Source organism: Cupressus sempervirens, chromosome 8 (genome assembly GCF_028749045.1).
Source record: "Cupressus sempervirens isolate cs-2001-9-10 chromosome 8, ASM2874904v1, whole genome shotgun sequence".
NCBI lineage: Eukaryota > Viridiplantae > Streptophyta > Pinopsida > Cupressales > Cupressaceae > Cupressus > Cupressus sempervirens.
In genome coordinates this window covers 397,771,857-397,799,525 of record NC_143125.1, presented here as the reverse complement: position 1 = coordinate 397,799,525, position 27,669 = coordinate 397,771,857, and the positions used below count along the sequence as shown (strand labels likewise).

Sequence of the window (27,669 nt, the reverse complement as noted above, 5' to 3'; positions counted from 1 at the left end):
ATAAGCTGATTAAAAAAGAAGTGACCTTCTATATGCCTCAGTAAATAAAAGGTTAGGGAAAGCTGTCTCCAGATTTTATGAACCCTAGAAAATGCAAGAGAGGAATGGAGAAGTACCATATGCTCTTGGCTACCACACATCTTAAAATTAGATATCTTCTATTTGTCGCTTATCGAAGTTGACAGGGCAAAATGTGAGCTTTGAAACAGATTTGTCTGATTTTGATGGAAAAAGGAAGAATACAGTGAATACTAGAGAGTTGTATCAAAAACAGTGAGCTAAGAGAAATTAACAAATCTCTAAAAGTTCAAATGGAAGGATTTTATCATCGAGATGACTATCGGAAAATGAACAACTTTTGCTTGAATACACAAATTTAACATAGGCCATCTGTAATGAACCAAACTGCTGATAACACCAAAATGAACCAAAATGTGAAAACGAAATCTGCACTCAAATTCTCATTCCAAGCCTAAGTGTAACTGGTAATGTTATTGAATCTTGATATCCAGGAAATCACAAATCATAAATTTTCCTAAAATTGGTTATGAATTTCTGAAATCCAAAAGGAAAACTGATTTAACTAAATGAGCTTTCTAATATAAAAAACACAAAAAAACTCTCTTCTGATTATCAACAGTGTTCATTACAGAGAAAACTCTTATGTGAGCTAGTCCCCAATTGCAAAGGCATACAGATCATTGAAGTACTGAGCCCTGGGTCAACCACCAGACAATCTTCAAAACAATAATTCGTTTATTACAGTAAGTCATGGCACACTTGTAAAAAACTTCTTCAAAATTACATGTGCCCCTTTTTATCTTCCCAAATCAGTTGTTTTGCTTTATTTTTTCAAAATGTTATTATTCATTGTTTTTTTCCTGTATTCTACTTCTAGAATAGACTGTAATCATTTTTTGCTTTTGTTGACAGAATTTTATTGTATATTCTCATCCTACTAACTAAAATAACTTTATGCTTGATTCTCACCATTTTCGTAGATCGGATTTATACTTAATTCTTGTTTAATTTAGCACGAACAGGGGAAACAATGTATTTCATCTTTAAAAACACAGGTCTTACATCACAAATCTAGCATGATGTCTTTCGGATCTTTTCTAAATAAAAATATCCTGGCTTGGTAATTGATCCCTACTGGTGAGAAAAGACCCAGCGACGAAAGAAGGCTGTTGGGGGAAGCATCCACACCCTCCCAAACCAATAACCAAAACACTATGCACAGTCTTGTAATTCAAATCTCATTGCCAGAATCATGATGTGGTGAAACTAACTTCCGGAAGATTTTGGACCAATTCCTAATTTCTGGGCCCAATTATCAGTAATTGGGTTCAATCTTCGTATGGTCTTTTAAAGTACTTGGGCAACAGAATGCCTTATCAGAACAAATAGTTAATTTTTTTACGTGGGATGAATATTCATGGAATTAAATACTTTTCTGGCATCATTATCTTGTCAACTATTTTCAGGATACACTTTCTGGCTTACTTTGGTGCAGTCCAAACTTGCAGTAGTAATGGTTGCCTTTGGGGCTGATAGAGTACATGGCAATATTTACTGGAATCATTGTGATATATCTTTCAGTTAAACTATTAATGTTATGCACTTAAGGAAGATACACGGGTCCTGTACTTTTCCATGTTCAATTGAATTTCAAAAGAAAATACTGTTCGAAGAAAAAATTGTTATATTCATAAATAAAGTGAAATGTATTTGGCAAGGTTCTTTAATAATAAATGCATGCTCACTTTGTATCCAAAATTTGGATATTTGGGCTTTGATCTCAACAATCAACAAAAGCTGAAAGAACAGAAGGAACTTGAATAAAAAATATCTAGTTTACTTATTTTCTGGAGATAAGTTTTTTAGCATAGAATAATTTACTCTCTTAGACTTTCCACTTTGGCCACTTGGCAACACCAAGGTTGAAGTGCTCAAAATAGAGAAAGGAGAAAATTGAAATGGAATACATCTCAATGACGTATGTTACAAGAAAGGCCACTTATGTGCTTTTTTGCCAGAATTTTGCAGCTTGGCATGTGGCTGCAAAATACAATATTGACACAATTTAGAAGATCTTCAGTTTTAGGAGTACACTTTATATAAAATATGCAATTTAAAACTTAATACAGAAGTTGATTCTTGTTTTTGAAACTGGCTTTTGCTCAAGATTAAGTTTGTTTCTGAAACTCATTTGAGCTAAATTAGCTCCATTGTTATTGTTATTTACAGGAAGGACAGAACCCTATCAGTCTTAGGTCAGGGACCTCAAGGAAAAGGCTTTCTCCACGAAAATGTGCTGTACTTAAAGATGGTGATATCATAGAATTGATTCCAGGGAAATACCCTTTCAAGTATAAGGGAACATCAGAAGCTACATTAGAAGACCCTGCATCAATAAATCCTCAACAAGTTAATGAGTTTTCAAATCCTGCACTCAATGTCATGGAATCAACTGAAGGTGAAAAGTTCTCTCTCAAAGGAAAGAGGCAAGTGGTCAATGATGAAGTCTTTTCTAAAAGGAGAAGACAACTGCTAGAAGATGAAGAATTTGCAAGAACTTTGCAGGTTTGCAATTTTTGTCGTCACTCTCTCCCTTAACCAAAAATTGGAAGTAATGGAATTTGTCTACTTTTCTGAGGTTATCTTGAATTATTCATTTGACTTTGTCCAATTGAAGCATTGATGGTCCTTTTGCTCTTCGTCTACAGAAAATGCCCTTTACAAGTGAGATAAATTCTTCTTCATGATAAATAGATTTCTTAAAGTAGGAGCCACTGTTCTGATTTAGTGCATTTTAGCATATTCCATGATGCAAGCAATAAATGTTTTGATATGATGATGAACTCTTAGATTATTGGCTTGATGTAATTCATTTTGAGAAGAATCTCGAAGAGCTGTTTTTGGGCGTTCTACATGCATTTCCCTGCCGGGCTCACTTAACCTTGGTCACTAAAAGATTGCTAGCCTTTTCATGGTGGTCAACAAGGATTCGAGTCCTCCATACGCTCTGTTACCCATGAATAGTCCACATTTATTTCTTGCACATAATCATAGTAATATTTAAGCTTTGGTAAAAGGATGGTCTATTATGGAATTCCCATCGTGAATCTCAACTTTTTTGATGTTCTTTGTTTTTAAGTCTTTTGGTTGAACAAATATGTGAACTTGAACATTGAACACTTTGTTCAATGTTCAAGGTTCATAAGTTCATCGGTTCTCTTGGTCAAGTCGGGAAAAGTTAATCACCTACGGATACTGTCGCTCATTGTCAACGTTGAACACGGTTTCACCTTTGTGTCTAGTTTGTTGTTATGAGGGCGGTTGTGAGGCCTCGCCCCGACCCAACCTAGCACCGATGATACATTGTTATTTTGATACTCATGCTTGTTATGTCAGAACATTATTGGATACATTGAACATTGTTAAGCTATTTTTTTTACAATGTGTGATGTTTACTTCAGTTATTTGATTTTGTCATTTAATGCTTATAAATATGCATAACGATGAAGAAAATGTATGCAGCACTAACACATTTGGTTATGCAAGTCGAAAGGTTAGAAATATGAGTAGAATTAGATAAACAACTATTTATTGAGAAATGGATGCTTTAATTTATATAATTCCTCTAATATGTAATTCACATTATGCATGTGGTTTTGGACCTATTGATGTGTGCAATGAGTGTGCAGGAAAATTAGCCGAGACAACTCAATGGAAAGCGGAGCTAAACTACTTGTTAATTTTGTGCTAACCTTATATTGTAATTCTTTAAAGGTTGTAATTTGATCTTACTATTCTCCTAACTTTTAATTGTTCCTAATAAGCCTTTAAAGGCTTAGAAACATTAAATTTAAGTACCCCTATGGGTAAGGATATGGGTGGGGGTACTTTCCAACCCTTTAGCCTCTTAGGTTGACTCTTAGGTTCTCTTAAAAACCCTATTATAGGCTGATTTCGAAAATGGGGTTGCTCTTTACTTGGGTTAGTGAAACCAAACCTCCATTTTGAGTTACTTGAAGCTTAGTGGAGTTAAGGACCATACTTAGAGGCATTTTGGGGGAGCTTAGTTTTTGGTCACCCAATCCTCTAGTTTTGGAGGAATTTTTGAAGATTGAAGGAAGAAAAGGGAAGCTCTTCTCAAACCATCATTGCCATAACTCTTTTATGAAGGTAGGAGATCTTCACTCCATGAATGGTTCTTTATGTGTGTTCATGTTTTGAATCTTGCTTGAATCATGTTGGAGACATTATGTAATGTTGCATTCTTGTTGTGTGTTGGGGTGGATTGGGAGGAATTTTATCTTGTTTTCTTTTGATGTTATTCATATGCCTTCTTGGTGTGTTGATTGTTTTTGAGAGATTTTCATGGGGATGTTTTTGGCAACACTCACCCTTGGATAGGGAAGAAGTGGCCATGCTTGGGGAAAGGGCATTAGCTGGACCTCAATAGTGTAGAGTCTCCTCTCATGGAGAGAGGAGGGAGAAAGGGTAGGGTGTATGGGCCCCTACTTGTCATCCCATACCTTGTTGTTATTGAGAATTCTTGAATGTAGAAAAGAATGAAAATCTTTGTGGATATAGCCCCGAAAGGGCCTTGTGAAAGAATGAAAATTCTTGAAGTTTTAAGCCCCGAAAGGGCTAAGTGAAGGTATGGTGATTGACTTCTCCTATTGAGAAAATCCACCTTTCCCCTATATTGGTTCATTGTTGGACCTATTGTGCAACCAGGTGGGAATGCATGTTCAATTTTCTTATCTCCTTGTGTTGTTACCTCCATGTTGGTTCTTGTCTCCTTCATGTTGTTCCTTGATGCAATGAAGACATTTGATAAAAGATTTCTTGTGAAAGCCTTGAAGAAAACTCATTGAATTGTAATATTTTGTAAGTTGTAATTGATTTTGATGTAGTGGCAAAGACATCGGGTTTTCTTACTGGTTTTTTCCAGATGGAGCCTTGAACCAGGATGAATAATAGAGGAAATAAAGAAGATTATGAAAATTATACTTGCAATGCCCTCAAGTGGTTCCAAATTTTGCTTATGTTGTGAGAAATGGGTTGATGTATATAATGTCATTGAATTATAAACTATCAAGTTCCAATTATGTTAATGAAATGCAAATTAGATATACTGAAGCTCTAATTCGATGTTTTAGGTATTGTGAGGACATGAACAATCCTACATTGTAGACAACAAATTTATCTCACACCTTGTTAAATTATATAATTGACAAAACCAATGTGATTAAGGAATTATGCATCTACTTGGATTCAAAATAAGAGGCCCATATACCTTTGATGTAAGATGAACTATTAAACAAGAAATATAGAGCAAAGAAATTAAGCCAACACTTAGCCAAAATTGGCTTCCAATTAAAATGTGCATCTCCAGGTCAAAAATAACCTCTCTGGAAAATGTATGGGAGGAATTTTAATCTTCCCAAGACCACAGAGAATATTCTCTGTATTATTCTTTTAGATTGCACTAAAATTAATACTAAATCTTTAAAAGGAATATAAGTTCAATGCATTTGAAAATTATAATAATTAAAAGAACTTTTCATTGACACTCCTCAACAAACTTTACTTCCGCATTTAATTCCTAAGGACTAGGAGGCATGGTGCTAGTCTAATACTTTAGGTCCATTCCTTTTATTAATCCTAAGCACCCCACTTTAATATTATTTTCTTCTATACTATTCCATCGCCATATCAATGCTAGGTGTGGACTTAACCACCACCTGCAATTATTACCCAAGCCACTTGATGGCCAGGTCACGTCGTAGGGAGGCAAGGTAAGTATTTCAAAAAAAAAATTGAATGTAATGTTAAGGCCGCCACCCTCCACCCAAACGCTGACTTCATCCTCCCCATACACGCAAGTCTTAATGAGAATGAGGGGGGGGGGGGACAGGTCTGCGTACTGCAGACCTAGAGCAGCGCGGGACAGGCCTGTGCTCGGCAGACCTAGGACAGTGCACTGTCCCCTTGGGAAGTGGGGGCCATGGTGGGGCGGGCCACTTGGCTTAGGTGGCAGGTAGGGTTAGGTCTTAGGTTAGGGGTGAGGGGGGGGTCGTTTAGTATTATATTAGTATTGTTTGTTTTAAAAATTGTTTTTCTTTGTTGTTGTAGAGTAGGTTATTAATTTCATTACTTTATTTCATGTTTTGATTGTAAGTTTAATTAGTAAGTTAGTTAGGTTAGTAGTTAGGGAATAGTCTTGGGTTAGTATGGTTAAATATACTTGTTAGTATAGTAGTTATTGTATTCATGTTTTAAAATTCATAGATTGTTGTTTTAGTTTGGTATTATGGCAATCTTAAAGTTAAGATAGTCTAGATTTAGTTGTAATTTAATTAGTATTAGAATTGTTTAAATTGAGTTAGTAGAAATTAGTGTTAGTCAATTGATAATTGTTTAAAAGTTTCACCTTAAATGTAGAATACGACTAGAAGTTGGTATCATTAGTTCGTGGATAGATTCTACTGTTAGCTTAGATTAGAATCTTACTAATTTAGTAATTAGATTATATTATAATTACTCTATAAGATTAGGGAGCATTTAAATTGTCTCTTGTTTTTATATTGAGCTTGGTTAATTTAGGATTTTTTTTTGTGTTATGCATATATGCTTAGGTTGATAGTTAAGCATTAACCATAATGTTACAATGAGGTTAGTATGGAATAGAAATTTAAATGTAGGTTATTATAAGTTCGAATTTAAAGGTTTAAGTTGATATTAGGATATTCAAATTAAAATAGGCTTAATGTTTTATAACTAGTTCGATACTATTTATGAGTTAGTTAGTTTATTGTAATGATTGACATTTCAATGTTGGACCTTAAATTTTAATAAGGTTTGAACAAGTTTAGTAACTTATAGATTTATTTGAACTTGTACTAGTCATCAATTTTAATAGCAAACAATAAATTAATTAATTAGATGGTTATAAGTATGTTGAGGAATTTTAAGGTTAACCTTAGATTTGAGATTAAAGTTTTTAACGTAATTAGAATGAAGATGGTAGAAGTTAATTAATGACATTAAGCCTAGAGCAATTGATCAAAGTTGTAACGACGTACAAGTTATTCATTTAGTAGTATGGGCCTAGTTAATTAAACCATCCTTAAGGTTGTAACAATTGATCATGATTGTACCATTTTAGTTAAACCCTTAAAACCTTTTTGACCATGTTATCTTATCTAATCTTAGTTAAACCTATGATCATTTGTCGACCCTATCATCTTAATTAGTTTAACAAAATAAAAATAAAAATTTTGTGTGTGTTTTTGCCCTTACTTTTTGATTATGACAGCGGTTTCCAATATATCACAACTATTGAACTTGAACATTGAACTGTTTTGTAGTTCAATAAAGATTGATGCCTTTGATGACACATGTCCATGCGGACAGCTCGGCAAGAGTGTAATGTTTACCGAATCTACGGAAAAGATTTGTATTAATTGGGAGTTAAAGGTAATGATTTAAGGCATGTTGCGGCACGTGTGGATCTTGGGTGAGCTTTTAATGATTTAAATACTTGTCCTGTCATCTGTCTTGTCACCCATCCACATGAGTCAGGTCGAGGTTTATGTTTTAAATTGAAGCTGCCTTGTTTTCATTCCCTTGCCATTTCTGCTTTTGGTAAAGATTACCTCGTCTTGTTTGGATGTACGTGGCGATAGCTTAAGCTTTTTGTCTCTGCAAGTTTGCATGCACTCAGCACGGTGAGTTTCTAGCCTTTCATCTTTCAAGTGTCATTTCTTTTTGCATTTCTTAAGGCTATGTATTCTTTTTGTTTTTGTTTTGTTTTGGTTAAACCCTTATCATGGGCACCTCATTCTGCCTAAAACTACCTGATAAGGTTAGGGAGTCCGTTATTAGTAGTATCTTGCCTGATATGGAAGACACATTCCTTGCTAAAGAGGACATGAGCAAATTACTGGCTAAATTTGAAAACCCAAAAACCGGTTCCATATCCCAGAAAGTCTTAGATGGTGGTCTGCTGCAAGCATCTGTTTTCCCAGAAGCTTTCCCTTGTCCTGAATTAGTCTTAGCATGTAGAGATAGATATGTTGCAGTCGAAAAGTGCATTCGTGGCTTTAATGGCGAGGTCTTGGTGTATGTCAGTCGAGTTGCTGTCATGGGTGCTCTGAGAATTCCCCTACGTGAAATTTATGAAGACTAGACTATTAGTTCTTATGCCCAATTTTCGACTTATGTCACAAAAATTTAACAACAGTGTGAAAAGCTGGCTTTTCAAATCCGAGAGAGGAGGTTCCCGCCTTGCACGTCCATTGACTAGAGAACACATGATCCCTGAAATTAAGGATGTCATTATGCTGTTGAACAGGGTGAAGGGAAACTTGCATGTTTTTCATTGGGAGAACTCGATGTACTTTTTCATTCAGACTATTATGGGGGAAGATAAGTTCATTGATTAGGCAGACATAATAGCTACTAGGCTGTAGGAGGAACTCTCTCAAGCTTCTGAAATGTTTGGTTTCTATATGACCGCTTATTTGTTTTATATCCTAACCAGTGATAGAGAATGGAAAGGTTTACCACACTCAGACTGGAACCCAAGCATGCCTATCTATGAGTATTACCCTCTCTTGCAGAAGAGTAAAAACTCTGTAGGTTGCCAATTTGGTGTTTGAATTGCAAGGAAAAGAAAATGTGAGGTTAACAGAAGAAGCCATCCAGTTAATTGATGTTTATGGCATTTTCTTTACCCAATTTCCCAAAATTCACTTATCTGAGGATCGGGGGATATGAAGGTAAGCCACGTGGCTACCTCGACATTGCCTAGACCGTTTTGTCTTGATTGAGATATGTAGACAATTGGTAGAGGTTGAATTGAGCTGTAAAACAAGGAAAGATTTGGGTTACATGTTCCTTGTTGGGCTTGGACATTATAAATGCAAAACCATTCGAGATGCCCTCAAGCTCAAAGCTGAGATCAAATCCACGAGCTTACTAACTTACTATGCTAGACCCAACTTTGACAGTGAGGAGTTTATTACAATAATAGATAAGACGTCTATTATTAGTTAATGGTTATCTTGTAAATATCTTTAGCTTTAGTTTGCTTTCGTTTTTTGCTTTCTCTGGAATAGAATGTTTCTATTCTTTACAATCATTTCCTAAGGAAACATCGTCTCATTCTTTTGTATAAATTGACCTTTCGGTCTCTGTTATTAACAAGCAAGTATTTACCAATTACCTCGTAATATGGTATCAGAGCATAGTTCTTAATTTTTTCGAAAATTATAATTTCTTTTCCGAAATTATGAGAGCCAATTTTCAAAATTATTCTGTGATTCTTGCTTTCTAAAAACCTCAGATTTTCGACTAAGGTTTTTTTGTTGAGTTTTTAAAAAATCGCAACTATAATAGTTTTCGGCCAGGTTTGAAGAAAAAAAAATTCTGCATCCCGCGCGATTTGCATCTGTCTGGATCTTCACATAGTAATTTTCGCAGGGAAAAGTGCAGTTTTTCTGGAAATCATCAGTGATTTTACACCAAAAACGGCTCTGTGTTTTTCTTTAAATGACTCGGATTTTGGAAATCAGTCATCTGCATTTTTTATGGTCGTTTTTTCCTGTGCCTAACCTCAAGGCGTCGGTTTTCTGACCTCCATACTGCCGTGACCAACTTTAGTCGACTGAAAACCACCATTTTTATCAAGAAATTTGAAGTTTTTTCAAACTTTTTTCAACTAGGGCCTTTTTTTTTCGAAACCCTAATTTTTGGGGTCGAAAATTTTTTTGTTTGCAGATTCTTGGTGGGTTTTTCGAGAGCTCAACTGGGTTGTCGTCCGTTTTTTCTGGGTGCCTCGATTTTCGAGCCAGCGGATAAAAAAACGATAGTAGATTCCTTCTGAGTTTTTCGAGCTCTCTTCTGGGTCATTCTCTGATTCTTCTGGGTCTTCCGTATTTTTGCCTCGAAGAACGTGCCTTCACAGATTTTCACAGTTTTTTATTGAAAAACGTGCCATGGCATCTCTGACAAATATTCTGCTCAAGCATGATTCCAAATTCAATGGTCGCAATTATGGAACCTGGAAGCAGCGCATCATCGCAATCTTCGAATATCGAAACAATGATCAACTTGTTCTGGGTGTTAAGCAGCGTCCGACTTCTTCGGGTCCTGATCAAGATACATGGGATCTGAACAATCGAGAGGTAGTAATGCTTGTCAAACTATCCGTAGTTGATGACCAGCTTTCTCAGATTCCATCCGGCAAGACAGCGGCCGAAATCGGGACACATCTCAAAGGTCTTCATGAGACTTCTGATAAGAGCAGAGCCTTCTTTCTGAAAAACACTCTGTTTTCTATTGTCATGGATGAGCGCACCTCGCTCCAGGCACACCTGAATCGGATTCAGGAAATCCGTGATCAGTTACTTGCCATTGGTCGCAAGATGGAGGAAGAGGATATTGTGGTAATCACTCTTCGGAGTTTACGAAATTCCTATGAGCATTTTATCGAGACTCTCGACATCACATCTACTGGTGTTGATCTAAAGTTCACTGATCTCTGCACCCTGCTGCTTCAGCAAGATCGGTGGAAACAACAGTTCGGTAGCAGCTCCAGTTCCACCTCCACTGAGCAAGCCTTTGCTGCGAAATCCTTTCAGAAGGATAAGGGCAAGTTTCAGCAACCATCTCAGTAGAAGTCTTCTGCTCCAGCATCCGATGGTACCAAAAAGAAGAACATTCAATGCAACTATTGCCACAAGTATGGTCACATGAAGGTTGCATGTCGGAAACGCTTAGCTGCCCAGTCTAAGCAATCAGGTTCGCAACCCAAAGCGAACAGTGCAGAGCACACTGAGTAGGCAAAATCTGCCTTTTACGCCTTCATGGCTAAAAGACCCGCAGATCATGTGCAGTCATCTACTTGGTACATTGATTCAGGTGCCTCTCGACATTTCACTCACCGCAGAGATTGGTTTACTGACTACTAGCCTTATTCAGATTCTGTTATCTTTGGTGGTGGAGAAGAGTACACGGTTGTTGGTAAAGGCAACATTCAAATTCAGTCTGTTGGGAGGAAGCTCATATTCCTTGATGTGTACTACGTTCCAGGGATGGAACTAAATCTACTCTCGGTCCGTCAGTTGCTGCGACATTCTCCACACTTGGCAGTCACCTTCAATTCACATCAGTGCACCATCACTGATCGGGCGACTAAGTCTACTGTTGCAGTTGGTCTTGAGGATCATGGTCTTTTCAGACTTACTGATTCTGGTAATTCTCAGGACTTAGCTATGGCTGCTCGGCGATCTTCCATCAGCACACTTTGGCATCAACGATATGGGCACTTAAATGTACATTATCTCTCACAACTTGCTTGGGATGAGCTTGTTCTTGATTTGCCAGAGATTCAAACCCAACACCTTGGAGTTTGTGACGCATGTCAGGCTGGGAAGCAACATCGCACACCTTTCCCCAGTAGCGATTCTTGGCGAGCTTCTCAAGTCCTTCAGCTTGTTCATGCTGATATCTGCGGTCCTATGGCCACTCCTCCTGTTCTTGGGTACAGGTATTTTCTGTTGTTTGTAGATGATTTCAGTAGAAGAATGTGGGTGTATTTCCTTAAAAAGAAATCCGATGCATTTACTGTATTTCAGAAGTTTAAACCCTTAGTTGAAAAAGAGTTTGGGAAATCTATTATTACTCTTAGATCAGACAATGGGGGGGAATTTTGTTCAAATGTTTTCTCCAGCTTCTTGGATACACATGGCATCCAACGCCAGTTCACCACACCCCACACGCCACAACAGAACAGTGTAGTTGAACGTCGGAACAGGACAATCATCGAGATGGCTCGTTCCATGCTCGAACACAGACATGTTCCGAAGCGTTTTTGGGTAGAAGCAGTTAACACTGCAGTTTATCTGTTGAACCGGTCACCCACAGTGGCGGTCAAAGGTAAAACTCCGGAAGAGGCCTGGTCAGGTCGTAAGCCCAGAATCAGTCACCTGAAGGTTTTTGGTTCTCTTGCTTTTGTTTGGATCCTTGATGCTTCACGCACCAAGTTGGATGCCAAGAGTCAGAAACTGATGCTTGTTGGATATAGCAGTCTTCACAAAGCCTACCGCCTTATTGATGTTGAGACATCTCGTCTCATATACAGCCGCGATGTAGTCTTTGATGAGCAGCGAGGACCATTCATGCCTGTTTCCCCTGTTCCTGATCCAGCAGACCAGCCTATGCAGGTTCATGATTTGGGAGTTCGGCTTCCATTAGGTCCACCTGATGGGAGGGCTCCAATAGCTCCTACAGCTCCAGTCCTGCCAGTGATACCTATACAGACACCTCCGGCTTCTCCTGTAGGATCACCTCGTTTTGAAGATGCTTCACCTGAGTTTGATCCAGATTCTTCTGATGAGGATCCTGCTGATCAAGCATCTCCTAGTACTATTGTTGGTCATTCTCCTCTCCGGCCTAAGTGGTGGGCTAAGACACTTGCTGATCTTCATGATGACGAGCTCATTGATGGGAGAACTGCACGGAAAAAGAGCAAAACTACAGATTCTGTTAACTTTGCTCTTGGGGCCAACATTCACAGTGTGTTTGAACCTCAAACATATTCCGAGGCTAAAGGAATTCCAAAGTGGGAACAGGCCATGCAATCTGAACACCAGAGCCTGCTGAAGAACAACACTTGGGTCCTTTCTGATCTTCCCCGAGGGAAGAAACCCATTAGCTGCAAATGGGTCTACAAAATCAAATACAAATCAGATGGTACTTTGGATAAGTACAAAGCTCGTTTAGTGGCAAAGGGCTTTTCTCAGCGTCAGGGCATTGATTATGAGGAGACCTTTGCTCCTACTGCAAAGATGAGCACCATCAGATTAGTCCTAGCCATGGCAACACAGTTTGGCTGGAAGGTCCATCAGATGGATGTAAAGAGTGCTTTCCTGAATGGTGATCTCCATAAAGAGGTCTACATGACGCAGTCTCCTGGTTTCAAGGTTGCTGGTAAAGACCATCAGGTTCTCAGATTGGTAAAAGCTCTCTATGGTTTGAAGCAGGCCCCTCGGGCATGGTACATCAAGATTGATACGTACCTCAGTGATCAAGGCTTCAAGAGGAGTTCTTCAGACTCAAATCTGTACATCAAGACTACTGATAGTGACATCATCCTTCTGGTTATCTATGTTGGATGATCTGATCATCACTAGCAGTTCGACATCTTTGATTTAGGGAATCAAACAACACTTATGCCAGTCTTTTGATATGACTGACCTTGGGCTCATGCATTATTGCTTAGGTGTTGAAGTTTGGCAATAGTCTTCTGGTATATTCATCTCTCAGTCCAAATATGCCAGGGCCTTGTTAGACAAATTCCGAATGCAGGATTGCAAAACTGCATCTACACCTATGGAGAAAGGTCTCAAGTTATCAGCCAAGTCTAATTCTCCTTCCGTTGATGATACTACGTATAGGCAACTCGTAGGCAGCCTCATCTACCTATCTGCTACTAGGCCTGATATCAGCTTCGCAGTCAGCTATATTTCACGCTTTATGACAGCTCCTAAGGCTGATCATTGGATGGCAGCAAAGCGTGTGCTTCTTTATGTGAAGGGCACCTCTGATTATGGACTTCTGTATTCTCAGAGTTCTAATCCTAAACTCAGTGGGTTCACAGATTCAGATTGGGCAGGCTCTGTTGATGATAAAAAGTCAACATCTGGATATGTGTTCAGTTTGGGATCCGGTGCAGTCACATGGACCAGCAAGAAGCAGCAGGCAGTTTCTCTCTCTTCTACAGAGGCTGAATACAGAGGGACTGTTAAGGCAAGATGTGAAGCTGTCTGGCTTCGTCGGATGCTTGGGGATATGCAGATGTCACCAGCAGGACCAACTACTCTGTTTGTTGATAAAGAAGGCGTTATCAAGTTAGCACGGAATCCAATCTTCCATGAACGAACCAAGCATGTGGATGTTCATTGTCATTACATACGACAGCTGGTTGAAGATGGGACTATAGATCTGCAGTATGTTCCTACCACAGATCAGACTGTAGACATTCTCACCAAGCCTCTTGGTCCTGATAAGTTTGTCAAATTCCGAGGATAGCTTGGTGTGTTAGATAGATTAACCATTAAGGGAGGGTATTACAATAATAGATAAGACTACTATTATTAGTTAATGGTTATCTTGTAAATATCTTTAGCTTTAGTTTGCTTTCGTTTTTTGCTTTCTCTGGAATAGACTGTTTCTATTCTTTACGATCGTTTCCTAAGGAAACATCGTCTCATTCTTTTATATAAATTGACCTTTCGGTCTCTGTTATTAACAAGCAAGTATTTACCAATTACCTCGTAATAGAGTTTGCCCTAAAGTACTTGGGACTAAGTTCCTCTGCTCTCCACGTTCCCCATTTAGAGGATTTCTGGGCCGATTGTTAGGATGATTTTGGGGTTAGAAAGAAGCTATGGTCTAGACTGACGCTAGCATAGATTAAAGACTTCAATCTCTTGTTTGACATCTCGGGGGTAACTGGAGAAGAAAATGAGGAGATTGTTGACCTTGCTTACATTGAGAAAGTAGAAGCTTACCCTTTGCATGAGATTGATTGGACAATGCCAGAGGAAGACGACTTGCATACAAGAACGCTAATCGTCCTAACCTAAACAAAGCAGTGGCTCATAAGCAAGAGGCAGTCAAGATCGGTGGCTTTTAATGTTCAAAGGGTTCATGCTAGGTCAAGTTCACCTTTGGTTGTTCTCGGTTCTAATGAGGTTGTTACTTCTCCCGTTGTAGGAAAGCCAAAGTCAAGTGTTGAACCTAAACACTCCATTCAAGGTTCAGTTCATCTCCCTCCATTTGTTAAGTGGACCCATTCTCATAGCAGGAGGAAGTAGGAGCAATCGAAGAGCTTGAACGAGACTCATGACAAACCAACAACAATAGAGTGTGACCTAAGAGAAGAGACAGAAGAAACATGGGAATCCCTAATTGGTGAGATGGAACAGGGGTGTCAACAAGCGATGGAAGGTGCTAACACTCTGAGTGCAATGTATCTTAGTTCATCACCTGTGTTACATAGTTATAGATGACTCCTCCCAAAGTCAATCCTCTTGTACCTAATTGGTTTGAGCTATCAGTGAGAAAGAAAAGAAATATAGTGCCAGCGACCCTCCCTGTGGGCGACATGGTAAACAGATGCCTTGGGAAGACTCTGAAGACCAAAAGGCCCAAGATTGAAACTATGCTAAACATCGATGAGGATTCAGGGCAGTGGGTTGCAGAGGTAATGAAGCCAATGATTGAGAAAGGTATAGATGAAATACAGCCTCAAGATTATGTGGCGGAGAAGACTATTCTTGGCCTTGCTTCAAGGGCCACTGATATGAAAATATGGAAGTAAGGAACACCAGGATTTCCCAGCAGATATGGAAAGATCAGAGGCATAAACTAGAGTTAAAGCAATCGATGCGAAAAATGGCTGAATACATTCGTGAGATGCAGAGCCCACATGCAGAAGCCCTGCCTACTGCCATAACTGTTATTGATGTTGAGTCTCCCTTGAACAAGAGCTTCATCGAGTAGGTTAAAAGAGATCACTCCATTGCCCAAGCTTGCGGTGAGTGGTTGAACACTGTTCATGCTTAGGCGACCAACTACTTCTCTCATTTTACCAATACCAATGCAAGAGCTGATAAATTGACTATAACGCTTGGGAATCCGAGAAGATCAAATGGGATGAGTATATCATCAACATTTCTGAAGTTCAGGAATATGACATAGACAAATTCGTGAAAGAAAATCTAGTAGCCAAATTCGATGTTGACTTTTTGTTCATTGCCCGAGCTAATCTAGAGTGGAGAAACGTAGTGATGGAACAGGGGTTATGTAGAGTGGGAATATCACTCAAGTTCACAGATACAAAATAACACAATTGATGTACACATACGTAAAACATAGAATGTACCAATAATACCACAATACCTGAAAAAATTTCTTTATTAATACCTGAAAAACAACGTGAGTACATTGACAATCCTCCAAGTACTTATAGAAGGGTTGGTTGGTTGGAAACCACCTAACGCATTTTCTTACCACTTAACTACGCAACCCGACTAGCTTAACAAGTACTAAACATAATAGTTACTTTATTCCGACTACATCTATCCCCTCCAAAAAAGAAGTCGTCTTCCAGACGACTGCTGAACATGAAAACAACAAAAAAAGAACTTTGACTTCAAGAAGAGGAATGGGAGGACATCCCTGTGTTTGGATGTGCTTTCTCTATCTTCCAGGCTTCCTCCATGGCCACTTTTTTGCTTCCCATTGATGAGAGGTGGCAGCCATAACCTGCCAATGCTTTCGCTGCCCTTTGCCATCTCACCCTTGCCCTTTGCCATCTCCCTTATCTCTTCCTTTGCTTTTAGTGCCATTTCCCTTATTACTTCTTCTTGAACTGCGTGTATGTGCCACTTGTACCAACTGTTCCTATGATGTGATTGCTTGTAACAAAACCCTTTTTCGGTCTCAGAATTGATAGGCCATACGGATATTTCCTCTTCCTCACGTATAGATGTCAATGACTCCAATTCCTGTATGAATGTTAATGACTGCACATATCGTACAGATTTCCATGCCTGCTCATGCTGTATGGATTTCCCAGACTGCTTATGCCATACGGGTGGGTGTTGCCTTATGGACTCCTCTTGTGAAAATTGTTGCCGTACAGATGTGTGCTTCTGCTGCACGGGCTTGCTGTCCATGCAACTTTTTCGTATGATGTCATGGTCAAGTACTAGCGTAATTCCTTCATCCCGTAAGGATTTCTCACTTTGTGCCGTACGAAATCACCTCCCTTGTGCTGCCACCGTATGGAATGGTTTCCCAACTGTAGCACGAAATTGTTTCTTTGTCATACGGATTTGATCTCTAATAACTCTTGTCGTATGACCTTATTCACTGCCTGTACAAGTACGTTCAAAAATTGCCATACGCTTAGTCCGTACGGTGATCTACCTGCTGGTTTGCCGTATGCAGGTCTGTCGTATGGTGGTCTTCTCTTTACTACTCGTCCATACGAGCTCTTTTCCTGCAATGATCGTACGAGTTCTGACCCCCTCGGTATGGCTATGTTTCTTATTGCTTTGTCCATCCTTCTCTCCTGCTGTATGGTTGTCTGTACAACCACCCTTTCCATTCCTACGGCTGTCCGTACGACTACTCTTCCCTTTGGTACAATTGTTCGTACAACTTCAACTGCCTCTCCACTTTCCTGTCTGTCACTTCCTTCTCTGGTAATGGTAATTCCTTCTCTGCCACTTCGGCTAATGTTTTGGAAAATGTTTTGTGACTCTGTCTCTTTATGAGGGCTTGGTTCGGTTTTTTCTCTTTTTCTTTTGTTTCCTCTTTTATATTTATATAATAGCTACTTGCTAATTTATTCCCTTTCTCATACGCTTTTAACTTAGACCCATTTACTAGATCTCTGATAGGTTTGTTATCCAAAGTAGATAACTTTACTATCCCATCCTCTTTATACTTAGTGTACTCCTTCGGGTACCTTCCTTCCGATTGAGAGTTTTGTATTTGTAAAATATTACATTCTGCGTGGAAAACTTCATAGTCTCCCATCTGCTAGTGGAATAATCCATTAAGGGAATTTGTGTCATCATCTGAGTATTCCCCTAATCTAAACACCCCTTTCTCATTAGGTTCCATCCCTTCATAGTTTTCTCCTTTAGAGTCTGATGCCAAGTCCTGACTTACTGACTGGTTCCTGAGATCTATGATGTACTTTCTTCCTTCAGTCTCAATAGATGGCGTGTTTCATTTCTAGCTGTGGGTAGCTTTGGCTATGACCAACCATCCTCTGCCGAATAAAGCATCGAACCCTTTCTTTTCTAAAGGGATAACCACAAAATCAATAAAGAATTGTTGTGTACCAACGATGACTTTTTGTCCCATTAGCGTTCCTATACTTTTGATTCCATGTTGGTCCGCTCCTACTAGTTGAAATGTGGGGGACTAGAGTGTAGGTTTCCCTAATTCCTTCCATTTTTCTTTTGATAAGACATTTACACTGGAGCCTCCATCCACAATAGTATTTGAGAGTTTGCACCCTAGTATCTCCATCTCTATTACCCCTGGTGTTCTCTCCATCCCTATGGTGAACAATGTATTGTCTTTTGTGTGTACTTCTCCTTCTCTTTCTTTGAGGTTGTCTCCTTCGGTTTTGCCTCCTGTGTTAGTGCCACCTGCAATTGGGGTAATGTTTCTAATAAATCACCTATTGTTACTAGGATAACAGTTTCCAGTACTTGCCTCACAATATTCGTTATACCCCTACTGGAAGTAGGTTTTTCTGAATTTGTCTTTCCTCGCTCTCCCGTGCTATCTTAAATGTCTTTTTTTGCTTCATGAAATCTTTCCGTCTCTGTACTAGCATTTGGGTAGGTTAAATTTCTGGCTTGTATCCTGGTGATCGCAAGAATTTCGTCTTCTACATCTTCAATGTCTAACATATTTACTACCTTCTGTCTTGAGCAATTTGCATCTTCATGATTGCCTAGCCCACACCATTTACAGAGCATCCCTCCATTTTGTCCTCCTCCACTCTGGCAATCTCGTGCAAGTGTCCCCATTCATTGCATCTCCTACACTGGACCATTGGTCTTCCTTTGGAATCATACTAAACTGAACGCCGAGGTGTGTTGTTATTGCTATTGTCATTGCTATTATTGTTACTTCCTCTCTTGTTGTTTCTATATCCTCCTGGTGAGGCTTCCGTATTTGTATTCTTCGGTGGAGTGGAAGGAGGTGTGGATTACCCCCCTTGGGTCAGGAATACTTGGCTGCTCCTTGTTTTCAAATTATAGGGGCAATCTTTAATTTCATGCCCCAGTACCTGATAGATCTCACAAAATGCTTTCTTCAGGCATGCTCTCTTAGTATGGCCTTCTTTGTCACACTTCGTACACCAAAGTTCTCTTCTTTCTTTTCTTCCTTGCTCCCTGTCACTTCCTTCATCAAGCGCCTTAGATATTTTCTGAGGGCTTGAATGGTTTTAGATTCTTCCTCGCTCTCCTTCGAACTTTCACTTGAACTTCCATGCCTTCTTGCCTTGGAAGTTTTACTCTCACTCTCTATGTCCATGGCATAGGTACATGCATCTGCAAAGGTTGATGGTGGGACTATCTTCATTTTTCTCCTAAGGGATGGTGTTAATCCTTCTATGAACCACCGTTTCTTGAGTCCATTGGCCGGCTTGTTATCTAGTTTTCCTACTAGCTCTTTCATTCTTCTGCTATAGGCATTGATAGATTCGCTCTTCCCTTGTCTTGTGTTATAGATTTTCGTTACTATTTCATCGTCATCTTGTAGGAGTTTGAATTCTTCCTCGAAGGCTACACGGATGTTATTCCATGTGTTTTTCTTTCCTACCTCCAAGTCGGTATACCAATCAATGGCAATACCCCTTAATGTGGCCAGAAAGGCTTTTAGCCATTTCGCTGTGTCATTTTGTCCATTCGCCTACCATGTTGTTATACATGTTTTACAGTGGCGAGCAGGGTCCTCCGAGCCGTCCCTTGTGAATCTTGGTAATTTTTGTTTGTCTATTGCCATTATTTGAACCCCTCCCGATGGAACACTACTTCCCGATGGAACACCTCTCGATGGAACACCACTTCCCGATGGAACACTTTCTCCCACTGGAACACTTCCTCCCGATGGAACACTCCCTCTCGACTGAAAGTTCATTCTTGAGGAGGAACTATTGAAAGTATCCCCTTCTTCTTGACTATTCTCCTATCAAAAGTCTCCTCCTACCGGTGTCTCTAGATTTTTGTATCCCAACTTCTTTGTTGGTGTCTCTGAGATGACCAATTTTGCTATACCTTCAATTGTATGCTCGATCGGCGCTTCTTGGATTCTTGTGGAATCCCCTTGTCCTCCCTTCAAGTTGCAACGTCTCTTGTTGTTGCTGGAGACGTAGTACCCTCAAGGCGACTTCTTCCTCGGTTTCTTCTTCTTGTACCCACCTGGGATATATATTTGGAATCAAGGGCATGAATCAATTTTATTGTCTTTCTCTTTTACTCGTAACAAAATGCTTGCTAACAGGCGAGGAATCTCTCCCAGGAGATCGTACACCATAGGTGGCACTAGAAATTCATCGTGTATCATACCTTAGGGACTGTTCTCTCGGGCTTCCCTTCGTACGTACTGATCGATTGCAACTTCCCAAGCCGACACCAGATCACATGCCAACTAATCTTCCCTGGTTATTTCCTCCTCTTCCCGTCACTATTTGTTACTCGGGACAACGACCCTTCTCATTACTCCATCTTGTCAACCTCTAGGTTCAGACTTAGGCAATGACGCCAAAAATGTAGAGTGGGAATATCACTCAAGTTCACAGATACAAAATAACACAATTGATATACACATACGTAAAACATAGAATGTACCAATAATACCACAATACTAGTAGGCAAGGAAATGGTTTCTCTATTAATACCCAAAAAACAACGTGAATACATTGACGATCCTCCAAGTACTTATAGAAGGGTCGGTTGGTTGGAAACGAACCGACGCATTTCCTTACCACCTAACTACCCAACCTGACTAGCTTAACAAGTACTAAACATAATAGTTACTTTATTTCGACTATAGGTTAGAAGAATACTTTGAACTGCTAAAGGAGGTAGGATGCTTGAAGGAAATCCTAGTTGCTGATATAAAATGCATCGATGTTAAAATTATGGGAAATGAAGATTGAGGTCAAAACCCCCCTAAGGAAGTGGAGATAGCTTTTTTCTCCAAAGTTAAGCTGCTGAAAGAAACGAGCGAAGTCTTAGTCCAAGATCTGACCATTGTCGCCAAGGCAGACTCCATGATGATTATCTGTACTGATCATCTGGAGGTACAAGACAAAAAGATGGATCATATCTGCAGAATCATGAGGATGTGGAAACTTTGCCTGGAGCAGTTAGGTGTCCCGCAACAAAGAGAGCTGGTCGGTTTCCTTGTAGTCCATAGAGTATGGAAGGAAAATGATGGTGGTTACTCTGATGCTCAAGAACCTCTTGCCAATATTGATGATACAGCTGGAGCCTAGGAAGAATTGAAGAGTCACCCACATCATTTTCTTATTTTTAGTTATCTTTGTTTTTAAAACTCTGCCGTTTTAAAGAAATGTTTGAACTTCCTTAAGGGAGTCAAATTTTGAAGGAATTTGGAAAGCCCTGTGTGGCTATATATGTAATGTTATAATCAATCTAGAGGGTTGACTCTCTAGACATGGCACTATTTCACTTTTGCTAGTAAGTTTTAGTTATTTCCTTTTGGTTGTTGTTGTACAGTAAGTTAATGATAATAGAAGTGATCGTATGGTTATATATGCTGTATCTATTTGATAATTGTGCGGTTATCTTGTTGGTGGTGAAACTTGTGTGAAATTCATTTCCGTATGGATGCTGTTTCATTAGCGGTGTTATAGTTCTTTTCCTTTTTATTGGTTTGGTGAGTTTGATCATAATTCTAGAGTTCTAAGCAATGTGTCATATGGCATATATATCAAATGTTAGCAATTAAATCGGCAACATTCTCTTATGGTTATGAAAGGATGTTTTCATTTCCCTTAAGTTCTTTCAAGTTAAAAGAACGACTGCTATAATTCATTTACAATAAGAGTTGCATTGATAAATTATTGTAGAAGGGAGCTGTGCCTTTAAACATAGAGAGTCTGTGCAAGTCTCTCATTTGTGGTGAAATTGTTTTTCTTGTTGATACAACTTCAAAGTAACTGGGAGGGAAAAACTATTCACTAACACGCTCTACAGTCAGATACAAATTAGTCGGGGTTTCTCCATTCATGGTCTCAATTGGCTTTATCTTCTTTACCACTTGATCTTCCTCTACCATAGTCATTTGTAATGTTTGTAACTTTGTAGTACATTTTGCTGTATTCTCTAACTTGTTAAAAATTTATGCATTTTGAGTTCTCTTCTCTTTCTAGTTAGACTGTTTTTTTGTTGTGCACATTGGTGTTAGCCTACTGTTGTTTCTGTTATGCATTGGACCACACTTTTGGCTTCTTATAGTTATTTCTGCATTTTCTGTTAAGTCTCTTGGGGTTGATAAGTAGGAGATAATTTCCACAGCAAGTCGAATTGTGATATTACTATCAGGATTTAACTGTGTGATTTTCGAGTCCAACTCATTGACCTATGTTTCATGAGTAGTGATTCAACATGAATCCATCTCTCATGAGAATAAATGGAACACTTAGCACTCATTGGATCTAGGTGATGCTCACAGGGGTGAAGCACCGGGACTTCCCGAGAGGTCACCCATCCCAGTGCTACTCCAGCCTGAGCGCACTTAATTACGGAGTTTCCTCCATGGTTAAACCCATGGATCTAGGTGATGCTCACAGGGGTGAAGCACCGGGACTTCCCGAGAGGTCACCCATCCCAGTGCTACTCCAGCCTGAGCGCACTTAATTACGGAGTTTCCTCCATGGTTAAACCCAAAGCTTGCAACCCCATTTGCAAAACCTTCACCAAGTGTTGCGCCTTATGAACCATTCATTAGAAAGCCCCTTAAGCTCATCAATTGATAAGTAGGAGATAATGTTTTGATCATATGTAGACATTAATTTAATTCGATATATCTCATGCACTGACCAATGCAAATTCTTCACAAAGAAAATTAGATTAGGAATACTTTTTGATGTCTCTATGTGTGAATTAGAAAGTGTAGTTTTGACCTTAAACCATGATATCCGAACTCTGTTTTCAAAAAATTACAGTTTCCCATATTGTGTAAGAGAACTATCAGTGCCATGTTACAACGAATATGTCATCCTTGAATTTGCATTAGATTGTAAGATTCATCAATTATTTGCACATGTTAGTCATATACTCGACCGATCTGATGCCGCATGATTATTTGGTTTCCATATGTGACTAGTTGATCTATTTCTTTTCTTTTGTCATTAGATGACAACTCTGTTGGGACTGATTCCTAAACTGAACATTTCTATGCAAGGGCTGTACCATAATTTATTTGTTTCTTATTTGGTCTGATTCTTATTTAATTTGTTTGAATCCAAATCTCCCTTTTTCCCACAATGTTTAGTGAAAGGTCAAACATTTAATGTCCCCTTTCTAGGTCACAGGAGACGAGTAGCAGGTTGGCCTATTGAGTTCCTGCAGGCCAACGGGATGGTTAGGGGATTCACTTGGAAGCTCATAGAGTGTTGCAGGGACTTTGAGATTCATTTCAGGTAGTTACTAAATTTTAGGGCGAGTTCCTAAAGTTTAGGAGGGATTGAGAGACAACTTGGAGGGACTCAGTTAGAAAAAGGGATCATCTCATTTTAGATGACATCTCAATCCGAGCTTTGGATGTTATTTTATTTATGAATAAGGAAATAATTAAATATTTTTTATGTTGGCTTCAAAACAAATTATTATTATTGAATTTTATATTTGTAAGAATTTGCCTAAGGCAAAGAATGAAAACGCCAAGATCGAGAAGTTCAATTGATAGCACAAATATGAGAGACAAAATGATAGATCAAATGATTGATTCAATATTGATCGAATGATAATGGATGTCCAATCAATATTCAAATATGTACAATTTAGATATGCCTGAATATATAAGAAATGCATGATAAATGAGATAACCTATCAATCACACTAGGTGTAATTACATGTGGTGGATCATCCTCCACTATACAACAAAGTATATGCAACATTGAGAGGATGATAATGTGATAGGAGCATTAAAGGTGGATCTCACACAAAGATAAGAGATGAGATAAGCCAAATTTGTTAATTTCCAACAAGAGACCACAAATGGATCTAAGGGATTGAAAAAATTGCAAGGCCGTGGCCAGCAATGGGAGCACTAGATGGTGTCCACAGAAAGAAAAAAATAGGAAAGAAAAAAGAAAAGATAGAGAAAAGAAAACCTAAGTACTTCTCACAGGCGAGAAGTAGGCTAGAACCGAAGGATATGGTATTGGCAAAGGTGTGTAATGGCTCTGTGTTGTCTCAAGGTATTGCTGGAGGTAGGGTGGTGCTGCCAAGTGTACCTACTGCAAGGTATCATGGATCTAGTGTGGCTCAAAGAAGTAGAAGAAACCCCCTGGTAAGAGATCCGGGAGTGAATAAGGAGGTGATGAGCTGGTCTGAAGTTTGCCTCGGTGGGAACTAAGGCTCAAGAATGTGATTCTGGAGGCACATGGCCTCCCGCAGATAAAGTGTAAGACACCACTGGTCGCTGTATCTAAAGAGAGATTATAGGACACTCCACCTTGAGTGGATCACTTTAACACCATGTGCTAAAATGAAATGCAAACTCACGTGTCTATATGACAACTAATATGCAAATGCATTACCCTAAGTAAACTTAAGTAAAGTGTAAAATGTAATATTTAGTTACACTGACACCCCCCCTAAGTGCAACTTAGGGTAATGCACTTAAGCTAACAAGGCTAGATGACAATGCATGATGGGTCTCGATTACTAGGCCATGTTAGATACCCATGTACAATATGCAAAAGCAATGAAATCTCTCATAAAGTAGAGAAAGACGGAAAACATCATGGGAAAATTTCAGGGTCTTGAATCTAGCTATGTTCTTGTTTCTATCACCATCTAACAACTGGTTTTCAGATTTGAATTGGGCCCTCTTATTGACTCTCAAGTTGAGTTTGATTCCTCATTTGTCATTTCATAGCACTTACTTTGGTGTATTAGATATGATCCTTTCACGAGTTTAGCTATCATATGTTCTATTACATTACTGGCAATTGAATTAATCAATCTACTTGCACTAAATAAACACATGATCAGATCAATTAATAACACAACATTAAAGGGAAAGAGCATATTGTAAAAAGAGATCCTTTGAATATGCACAACATCAAAGGATGTCTTTTTACAATATGCTCTTTCGTGGGCAGGTTATAAACCACTAGACTCCCTAGATATAGATCCTAACATCAAAACCACCCTAAATCAAGAATAGGGTGATAAGCTATGTCACTATATAGAAGAAGATTGTTCCAAAAATGGAAATCTCTAGAAGGAACCCCACTCTTTGAAAACCAAAATCACTAGTCACATGATGCCTCTATAACCCCCAACTCCTCTACAAGCACACTGCCTCAGTATCTGTGTTGCAATAGGAAACTGAATCAAAATTTCTCACCACATGTGTGTTATTGCCCTCGCACACCTTTGCAACTAAGATACAACTACTCATTATCTCAACAAACACTTCCTCTAGAGAAGTGGAAGTCCTTGCTGTATCAAACCCCTCGCATGCTTCTAGTTCCTCCTTAACAGAAAGTCCCTGTAAATCCTAATCCCGAGATCCATCTAAAACCTCCTTGGAGTCATCACACAATAACTTGCAAGCGGTATTATACCTAGTGCAGCTCATAGCATCATCAAACGGATCATCAGACGTGTCCATATTATCTGCATCCAAATCATTTAATAAAACCTTAACTGCTGACACTTGACTATGCACACATGACTCTATGCCATGCTATGAATCAATACATTAGTTGACTTTGTTGTAACACCCAAATCATCAAAATCACAATTGGGTGACTCCATACATGCATCGGTCCCATCTAAGGAAGCAACTGCCTCTTGCACTAGAGAAACACTATGACAGTTGAGATATAAATCTCCAATAACAATCCCCTCCTTGAGAGAGGCTGAACAATCAACAATAAGTATTGCCCCAATAGCACCTGCAATACCCATAGCCACAACTTTGAAATCCTTAACCTACTAATGCTTAGTGCTGCTGTCGACCAATGACACTAACACATCTACATCTCTCTGTGTGGAAAGTCCATCATCAGAACCACAGATAGGAATAGTGGGTGCTGTAGTGAACACAGGTACATCTGCCTCTTGAATGCCAATCATAGAGAACTTAAGCCTTCTTCCTTGCATCCTCAGTGCCAGTCTCCTAAAATTGGGTACCTTATATCTTGCTTCCTCATCGATCATCTTTGGATCTGATAGTCTCTCTGCCAACCTATACTAATGAAGGCTAAGTCTTTCTATACTCTCTCTCCAAACATTAATTTTCCTGCTATCTTCCTCATTACTTCGCCAGCTCCCTAAACTACTAGGCCTCATGTATCTGTCCATAGCTGGAAAAAGTTAGAGTGCTGGTCACTCCAAATACAACAAATCTGAAATAACAATTCTTTTCCTCCTCCATAAGATGGCAGAAAACCGATTTGATACCACTGTAATAAGCCTTGTTAGCTCTTAAACAATCTATGTTGAAGGGATTTCTTTTAGTTCTTAGTTTTTTGAGGTTTTGCAATTTTTGATACAATGATATAGTAGCAAAATAGAAGATATTGCAATAATAATTTCAGCTTAAATATTTGGATATTACATAGGGAATATATAGCTGAAAATCTCAGATTTTAATATCAACTTAGATATTGAGTATTTTCACAAATTACCAACAACCTAATTGATAAAATATACCCTATTATCCAAATCAACAGTACTTAGAAAAATTAGAATTTACAATCCATGAACATACAGGTAAAACATGTCTTGAAACCCTCTGAAATGAAGGCTATTAGCAGCAAAAGAATTCAACAAACAAATGCTATTGCAGATTTGGAAAATGCTGCTACCAAAGTGCATATAGAAAGTGACGCCTATTAGTAGATATAAATGGGTGCTCAACCAACTTCAAATTAACTAGCACATAATTTGATATAACAATTCTAGTGAATCCCTTCATAAATTCTAGAACAACGTCTTGCAGCAAGAAAAATTAAACTTCTCCTTAGCAACTATTAATACAATAGGAGAAATGACAAATTGTATACCTCAACACAATTTACCAAGCAATCTTGGAATAAATCTTAGAATTGAATCTACAATACGTCAGTTGTAGATCCCAAACCCTTATACTCTAGCAAGGGCACAAAATCAAAGCCTCAGAAGTGTCACCAAGACAATAGAAGAAAATAAGATAATCAAATAATCAAATAATTTTCTCATCAAATGGGCTCATATTTTAATCTCTAAATGACACAAGTTTCTCAAATAAACTCCACAACATTAAAATATAATATAGTGCCATTATAATATAATTTATTAATTGCTTTTGGCTTCCAAAAATGACCTTTTCCACCATAACATAATATTTTGACACACAAGGCTATTGTTTCTTGTGTCCACGATTTAAAACTTTTCAACCCGGTTCCAACGAGCTATGATACTGAGGTAACCAACATGCAACACCAACAAAAATAACAACCTCAACATATTTAGACGAATAATAATAATTCACATGTCATGTGAAACAATAAAAGAAGCATCATAATCAAAATCTAACAACGCCAAAGTGATTTGATCGTGAAAGATGATGAATAAACCTAACTGGGTGACTTACTATAAATAGACGCTCCCTCCAAGATTCTTGGAGCCCAAACTAGAAGCCAAAAATAAAAATTGAGAGCATCACTCAACTCCTCTAACCTAACTGAGCTCATCATAATCAACAACTGACTTACTATAAATAGTAAGTCCCTCAAATAGAGCCAAAAAACAACATAGGCTGTTGGAAGGCCTCTAACCCCACAACTGAGACCATTGA

The 27,669-nt window shown here is 38.8% G+C and overlaps 1 protein-coding gene across 3 annotated transcripts in view; it reads left to right on the top strand.

The window, feature by feature from the left end:
* Positions 1-27,669, top strand: part of TDP1 (tyrosyl-DNA phosphodiesterase-like protein) — a 374,303-nt gene that overhangs the window by 14,179 nt on the left and 332,455 nt on the right. For all 3 annotated transcript variants that reach the window (XM_089797894.1, XM_089797893.1, XM_089797892.1), the window contains exon 3: positions 2,251-2,586. In XM_089797894.1, coding sequence (XP_089654020.1) covers positions 2,251-2,586 — 336 coding nt within the window. The remainder of the gene's footprint in view (positions 1-2,250; positions 2,587-27,669) is intronic.